Below are 8,941 nucleotides of genomic sequence, written 5' to 3'. Positions count from 1 at the left end.
AGGAAATAATCAAATTTTGTTTTATTTAATATTTATTAATTATTATTAAAATTAATAAATATTAAATAAAACAAATTTAAAATTTTTTTATATTTTTTATATTATCTTTAAATAGTGTACATATTTAGGGTTAGATTTGAGCCAAAACCAAAACATAGGGTGATGAAATTAAATATGGGTCAGAAGCTGAGGTGGCTTAACAGTTTGGCATATCAACCTAGCTCCATTGATATCAATAATTTCTCTTTGTTACTGTTGGTGACATAAAAGGTGACCTGAAATTCAAAACTACTACTATTTGTTTAGTTGAACTCCTATGATGGTTGTTAATTTCTGGTCTCCGGAATTGTAATAATGTTGATAACCAAATTTCTTAGTTTTATAAAGAAGTATTATTGAAACTTGAGTAATTTATAGTATATAAGTCAAAATTAATAATTATATTATATAACAATTAACATTCAACTATTTACTTTAAGATTTTGGTATTTTTGAATTTATTCTTGATATTTCGTATAACTAAAATTATTAATTTATCATCTGAAATAAATTTTAAAACATTCTCTTTTTCAACATATACAATCATATAATCTGTTAAAAGTTCGTCTTTCATCTTGTTTTAAAGTATTATTTTTATAATTTTTATTGTTTAAAAAATTTATTCAATTATTACTGTTGTCATAGAAAGAGTCAAAATAAAATTTTTTTATAATTGTTACTTTTTAGATTAATCCAAACCTTGGAAAGACCATGGCCACCTTAGATCTCTTGTAAATCTCTCACTCTATAAAATAATATTTGGATTTGGATATTCAAAAAATATTTTTTAATTTCTTAAGATATGGACTTTCTCATATAAGTATGATATTGATTCCTCAAGCTAATTAACTATATTAAGAAATAATTAACAATGATAAAGATGGTTTAATGAAGAAATAAGTGCCATTTTTAAAAACAAGTAGTGATGTGTCCAAGTATAATAATTAAAATGTACTATAAGATAATATGTCAAACATTTTAAAATAATTTATTAACATTATAGAATTGAATGATAGCTTTTTGAAAAAAATGACTGAAGTTGTGGAAATTGTTGGTGGAGTTTCTAGATGTTCATAATTTGATTACTTGTTTGCAATTTTGAGACTATAGTCATATGTGTGGACCGTTGCATGACCTTAACGTAATAAATAGTAAGAAAATTTTGAGAGAGAGTTTTGGATAACACCTTAATGGCTAAGAATTAAGATAGTATTGACAATTGGTCAATGTTAATCCCTTTAAGGTTCAGTCTCTGTCATTTTCCATGTGAACTGTTATTGTCTTGTTGTGATTATTGTTTGGGAATGCAAGACTTTTTGAGCTACGTTTGTTTGTGTAACATAATGCATTGGGTCCCTATATATTCAAAATAAAGTTTAATTAGGATTTTTTATTTTAATATGGAAGAGTGGAGAGAGTTTTACGTTAATGTTACAAAAAATAGAGTTTTACAGTGTTATGGGGGCGCTGTTCTGTGCAAGCACAATACGCAGAACACGTATTGTACTGACAATACGCAGAGTGTGTATTTACAATACGCAGTCTATGTATTGTCTTTATAAATTAAAAAAAAATTAATCTGACAATTCGCACTCTGCGAATTCTATAGCCCCAGAATTTTGTAAAACATCATAACTTCCAATATTAAAGGATTACACCCATTTTTTATCCAATATAAAAAAAAATTAACCGTTTAATTATTCTTGATATTTTTATAATTTTATCAAATTTTTAATTATGTTTCTATATTTTTTTTTAATTAAGTCCTTACTCTTTAGACGTTATATAAAATTACAATGATAGACTTGCATCAAGTAGTTAAATGTTACAGAAAATTGTTACCAACATTAGTAGAAAAAAGGAGATGAAGATTACAACAATATATATGCTGTTATTTTACTGTTTTTTGGTTAAAAGGGACTAAATTGAAAAAAAAATTAACATCTAAAAATTCAATTGAAAAAAAAAATATAGAGATTTAATTGAAAATTTGGTAAAACTATAGAGACCTGTAGAATAATGTTGGTCCCTATAATTTTACCGAATTTTTAATTAGGTCCCTATAATTTTTTTCTTTTCAATTAGGTTCTTATACTATATCAGATTTTATAAGTAAGTCTTTTTTTTGGTGACTTATAAGTAAGTCTTTATTATAATAAAAATATTGATATTAACAGAATATTTTGTTAAACTATATAGAATATTCAAACAAGGGTTAGGTATATTCGTTTTGTTTAACGAAATATTCCATTAATTCCATCATTTTTGTTACGACAAAGACTTAATTACAAAATCTGATATGATATAAAAACTCAATCGAAAAGAAAAAAAAAAGTATAAGAACCTAATTGAAAATTCAACAAAACTATAAGCATAGTGTAGTAAATAAACCTAAAAATAATTTGTACCCTAATTGGAGTAATGATAACTGTACTTGCAATTATATACACCAGTTCAATTTACATCCTCATTACCGAAAAAAATTATGAAAAAATAACAAAAACAGGATTTTGTAATGAAAGTACTTTCATGTAGTATGAAATTTTGCTTTGCTTTTTGTGCAGATTAATGTCTGTTTATTTGTATATAGTATTGTGAAAATTACTTTCATACCATCAAGTATCTTTCTTATATCATAAACTCAACTTTCATGATTCACCAATAACTAAACTTATTTCACCTTTTCTTTCTATGCAGAACCATTTTCTGGTGACTTGGATGAACATCCTTAAATGGTGTGAATTGCAACTAGCAATTTCTTTTCAAATTTATAAACACATAAATTACTTGGATAATCATAATTAGATACTATAGTTTATCACAATGGACATAAACATAGTATAAAGAACTTTCAAACAACACACATAATAAAAAGAAGTTTGCTTTTATAAACAGATGGTAAAAGAAGTGGATACTATTTTGTTAAAATTCATCAACTTCTTTCATTTATGATGTCACTGTTGCTAAGCTCACTAGGGTGCCCTGACATACACAACAAACATGGCTGCCAAGGCTTTGATGTTTGATAGTTTTAAGACTCATTATTGACTGTAGCACGAGCCTGCGCCGTCTGGAGCCTGTCTAGCATAAAAGTGTCTGACAGGAGCGGCGGCAACCCCACGTCTATTCAACAGGCATCTGAAGTTTAGCAGCCGCGGCAAGGTGGTTGAGGTAATATTTGCTTTAGGAGTTGACTCTCTTGGACTCCACAAGCGTTCTGTGCCAATCAAGTAGCACTTAATATGATTGCGAACACAATATCAAAATTAAACTCTATATATATCATGGTAGAAACTCATGTGCAGTTGTTTTCATGTGATGTTACTAGTTAAATATCGTTAGATGATTTCACATGTTTGACTAAATTATTATCTAACATGAACACAACTGCACGTGAGTGTTTACCATATATAATTGAAGAGATACTTCGACAAAAGAAAAATGAATGATGCAAGAATGGCGAATGACAGAACGTCGAACAACTTGGCATCAGTAAAATGTGCATACCTGCAGCTGCAGCCGCTCGAGGCCATATTGTTTGCTGAATATCGGATGTATCAGCCGTCTCACCCCACATGCATACTTCTCCACCGATTACAAGCTTTTGCTGGGAGGCGTCGTATATTCCTTCTAGCGGCTCGGCCTTATAGACCTCGTCCCAAGGCACATCTAGATGGTCAAGATACCAGACTCCTTGGTTACTGAAAATGCACCTGAAACCTTTCGCAACAGCCTTCGGACAAACGCCGGGACCCAACCTACAGTTTTGAGAAACACATTTGAGTTTTGTAACATAATAAGAGTACTTACTTACACTGATGGAAACTCACCAGTTATGCACTATAGTTTGTGGATTGAGCTTAGATGGAAATGCATTGAAGGTTTCTTCCCTGAAGAGTTATCACAATAAGAGTCAAATCTATGAACACATGTAAGATTTAAGAGCGTGACATCGTAAATACATAAAAGCATTATGTATATATAGAGATTATACCAGTTCACTGGGGTCCAGTTTTTCGAAAGGGCTATTTCTTGCGCTTTCAGTACGAAATATTGATAGCCATCTTTTGTAGTCAAGTTGTTAGTCTGGAGCCTGCATTTCAGTTAATGGTCAAAACACTGAATAGGCATCAAGCATAAACATTGTGCAAAAAAATGAAGTGTCTAAAATGGGACAAGAGAAGCTGATAAACTAGATTGTCTGTTTGAAAATCGAAGCTCTGCACGGTGGAAAAAAGAAAAGAAAAGAAGAGAAAATATGACATGATCACTTTACCAGTCCTTTACATATGAGAAGTTCTACTTGAGATTCCAATAATTTATGTGCTCAAATGCTAACTGCTTTACATGAACAACAATTAAAGCATCATAAAATATAAAGAGGTTAGTACCATTGTTTTACATGAGGAGTTTTGCTCCAGCAATCTGTCGAAACAAAACATAGTTCTTACATCAGTTCGCAGCAGTTCACATTACTTCTTAATTACAGTAATCATTCAAAGTCTAAACTCTAAAGAACAGACTTTTTGATCAAGTGAAAACAGTCAAACTGACCTGTATTAACTTCGTCACCACCCAAGTGAAATAGCTCAAATGGGAAAATCTTTCTCAACTCTGAAAAATTATTATATACAAAATTAAGAAGTAACCAAAAAACTGAACAAATTATAACTAATTGAACTGTTTCAACTATACGGTAACAGCTAGTTTAAGAATGTCATCAAGCACTACTATGGAGGTACTACACATCAGAACAAACTAGTTTTCAATAGTATTGCCAAGGCCAACTATGAATCCACAAGAAGTCATCAATGATTTATATCAGAGAATACAATTATTAATGTAGCACACAAATCCAGAAAGAACAGAACAACTGTGAGGCTCCGGGTTTTAACAGAAGCTAACCTGTCAGAATACCGGAAAAGACATCAAAAGTGAAATTCTTTGAAACATCTAGTGGCTCCCTACAGGTAGGTGATGGCCAAAGATCCGGATATCCGACACCCCTAGACATTTAAAGAAAATAAAAAAGGAAAGACAGAAAGAATGAATGAAAATAAAACAAAGAAAACAAGTTAATTTTTATCGGATGCGCATTAAACTTGATGTTCATGAAGCCAGTAAAATGCTTAACATGTGGCTTTTGTCTTCTTGATTTCAAGGTAACAATCTGACCAAGCAAATATGGAAGGGGAAAAAAAACTTAGCAACTCCTCACTATGATAAACAAAATTGTGAATTCAATGTCAAACCATAGCACTTCTTCGAGGATACATTGAGCTAAATACCGACAATCAACATCTAATTTTCCGACGAAGGACTTACTGTAATTATATATTACATTTTTCAAACTAATCATCAACTTCTCTATGGTAAACTATGTCTTTCAAATCTTGAAGTAATTACAATGAGTTATAAAAGTATATGAAATTCATTGCTCTTACTGAGTAACAATAATAAAGCCAATTACTATCATACTATCAAGCTGCACTTAAGGTATCAGAAAATGTTTTTTTACCATGATTCTGCATGACCAGGGACATCCACTTCTGCCATCACATTTATGCCTGTGATAAATCATGCAAATATTCATCAAATAGATGATCATTATAGCTTAACAGGCACAACAGGGGGGAAAAATCATAGTCGACAAGCATAATTTGCGTGATAAATATATTAAATCAAACCTCACCTCTCATTTTGGCAAAACTTTTAGCAGCACATGGTGCAACATGGAATAAAAATAAGAGGAAAAAAAGTATTAGTCTTTGATAGATTAAGAAATTTGACTCAAAGATATGCCCTGAAAAGTAACAAGTTGGTAAAAGGAAAATATCCATGGATCAATTATCATTATTTTGGAACATAGAACATGTTACATTTATAGCCCTTCCCCATCTTCAGTTCTAAAACAATTTTTTTATTAAAAAAAAAAAAAGAATTTCATTAGATGAGGAGAAGGATAATACAAAATGTGGGGATAAGGGATTTCCTATACAAAAGCAAAACAAAACAAAAGGTTTATCACTTTATCTTGAAGCATAGCTTTCCAATCTTTCAATATGTCAGAGAGGGAAAGTCCCTGAACAGATCATGAGCTTTACACCAAATTGATGCTAGGCGTCTAACCCTATCCCATAAATCTTGCTTGTAAGAACATGTATCATTGAAGGTGTGTGCCTTATGCTCCAACCAAAAGAGTCCTAATAGTGGCAAAAACTGCCCAGTGCCACAAAACTTTTGCCTCTTTTCTACCCACCAAACCCAACAAACTATTGCCTCTTTTTTAAATTCAACTATGAGAGGATTCAAAATTGCTTGTGATGATAAAAGTTTGAGATATGTTTACAGTAGTTTAGTTGTGGTAGCAGCATTATTTACAATGGGACAGTGTGAAGCAAAAATGATTGTAGAGAACTTGGATAAGGTAATTCTTACTTGACAATTTCATATGCATCCTCTACTGTGTAGCGTTCCCATTTTGTGTATGAACCGTTCCACAAATTTGGATATGAAGGTACCTCAAGAGGAAATGACTCTTCATCTATGATGTGCCAATGCAGAACATTCTATGGGGTTGAATAAACATCAGCATTACATGAAACAAAAAGAGCAGGATAGGCTTGTTAGGTTGATACTTCTTCAGTTTCTAATTGTCACAAACAAAACGAAACTCGTGACACTGATCTTACAAATTTAGCATAGGACATAGAGTCAATGATCTGCTTAATTACAGTAATTGGTAAATAGTGTCTTGATGTATCTGCAAATTAAAGAAATTGAATAATCATCATGATATAAAATTGATAATTGCAGAGTTTTTCTCAGTGAAAACATTGCAGCTCACCCAACATAAGCCCGCGGTACGCAAATCTAGGCTGATCATGGATGACCCAAGGTGCTTTGTGTATTTGTACTGTCTTAGTTGTATAATCAAAAGAACACAATTGGCTGAATGTCTGGTGCATCATGCAAAGACAATAGATTATTTTCTTTAAGCAACTTACAATCTAAATGCAAACACATACTTCGGCAGTATTGAGATTGATATTCGATAATGTAAAGGTATAAGAAGGTAATGCACTTGTGCAAGGATAAAAACAGATTTCAGATTTACAATTCCTATGGAGAAAATGCATACCTACAATATCAAAGGTGGATCATGCATATAGATACATAATTTGAAGTTAAACAGTATATGTCACAATTAATCAGGAAATATTTGGTATCTATAACTCTTTTAATCAGATATGAAATAATAATGCTATCAAGGAAGTTTAGGACTTGAAAACAAGAACTTAAGTGTTCTATGTTTATCAATCTCTTTCTTCTCCTAGATTCTAGGCATGCTCCTCTATTTCAAGTCCCCTAGAATAAGATGAAAAGGCAAAGGGGAAAAAGTCTCAGCTGATTGAGTTGCATGCACTTGCAAATTCTATACATACCTCTATTCCGCGCAATGCACCATAAACAGTATTCGCCTACAACAAATTGAGTGTCAAAATAAGATTACTAGCAATCATCTAGAATGGCAGTATTGCTTTACATTATCATTACAAAGATGTCTTTGAAGATGATAGTTAAAATATTGACATGCATTATGTTGAAGCTGAACAGTTTAGTCAAATATATTAAATTATCTAACGATTCTCAACTATTATCTTAGTGAGTTATAAACACTTGGTTCATTTTTTTTTTTCAGTTTTAGAAAAAAGAAGCAATGTGTAAGCTACTATCAATTACCCTAAAACAAAAGCATACAGATAAATAATTAAATTGTTGTAATCACAATTCACAAAGCACCTCAATTGTGACTTCCCCAGCAATGGAATCCTCCTTGACTTTTGAAACCTGCAAGGTATAGCTTTCATCCACTCCAAGTTGAAGCTACAAAGAGAAAGAGAAAGTTGCCATCTTTTTCAAAACCCATAAAAGAAAACAATCAAAAGAGACCAAAAGTCTGAAACTTTAAGTAACAAACAACCTCATCATTGTCTGAATGGACAGTGATCTTCAATTGGGAAACATCATATTCAGATATGATACTTTCCACCAACACCCTCTTAAAACGAAGCCTTTCACCAACATTACCACTACCACTGTGCTCAAATATGATCTTTTTGTACCTCTCAAAAGCTTCTCCAACAATGTAAGAGGCACCAGCACCACCAGTTCCAGCTACAGAAAGTTTGAGTGAAGGGTCAACTGAAAGAACTTCATCACCTGAAGTGAATTCAGCTGGTAAAGGCCAAAGGTATGTGAGGGATTCATCAAAATGGGGTTGTTTGGTTCTGATTCCTCTCGAACCATCAAGTAAAAGTGATTGAGGAAGAACAACAAAGAGAGCACACAGAACGAAAAAGTAGCAGAACATGCGAAGCATGATGATGATGATGATTGAAAGTCCAAAGCTTGAAGAAGAGTTGAATTTATAAATATATAGAGAATTTTTCCCTCTTATATATTTGGATGATGTGAGTAACAAGGTTAATAGATTTGGAAGAAGGTGAAGACTGAAGACCGAAGAGTGAAGACTGAAGAGTGCTAGTGCTACAACGTTTACCAGCTTGGGGATCTAACTCTGGTGGAAATGTCTCTGAGTTTCCACCGGTGCAGAAAAGGTTTTAATGGCTGTAAATAAGCCACGTGGCGTGTTTAAAGGTGAAACAAAAACTAATTAGAATAAAATATATTTTTTGTCGTTAAAGTTTGACAAAAGTTTTAAAAATACCCCTAAATTTTATTTTGTTTCAGTTTTGTCCCAAAATTTTTCAATTTGCATCAAATATATCCATGACGACTAATTTTTCAAAAAATTTAAGACCAATTCAACAACAATTTCATAAGAACAACCCTCAACACAAGCAAATCAAGCATAATATTCATGCATTATTGTTAGATT

General features: G+C 31.9%; 1 protein-coding gene across 1 annotated transcript; it reads right to left on the bottom strand.

Moving 5' to 3' along the window:
* On the bottom strand, positions 2,905–8,573 carry LOC107635636 (beta-hexosaminidase 1). The gene is made up of 15 exons (XM_016339159.2): positions 8,024–8,573; positions 7,843–7,926; positions 7,485–7,520; positions 6,887–6,998; positions 6,732–6,802; positions 6,478–6,608; positions 5,732–5,748; positions 5,558–5,606; positions 4,945–5,045; positions 4,594–4,653; positions 4,431–4,464; positions 4,034–4,132; positions 3,870–3,929; positions 3,547–3,797; positions 2,905–3,256 (listed from the first exon to the last, which is right to left on the bottom strand). Exons 1-15 carry the CDS (start codon positions 8,420–8,422, stop codon positions 3,081–3,083), a joined length of 1,680 nt encoding a protein of 559 aa, XP_016194645.1. The 5' UTR covers positions 8,423–8,573; the 3' UTR covers positions 2,905–3,080.

Source organism: Arachis ipaensis, chromosome B04 (assembly GCF_000816755.2).
Source record: "Arachis ipaensis cultivar K30076 chromosome B04, Araip1.1, whole genome shotgun sequence".
NCBI classification, from domain to species: Eukaryota; Viridiplantae; Streptophyta; class Magnoliopsida; order Fabales; family Fabaceae; genus Arachis; species Arachis ipaensis.
Note: the sequence above shows the minus strand (reverse complement) of the source record. Positions and strands in the feature narration are given on the sequence as shown.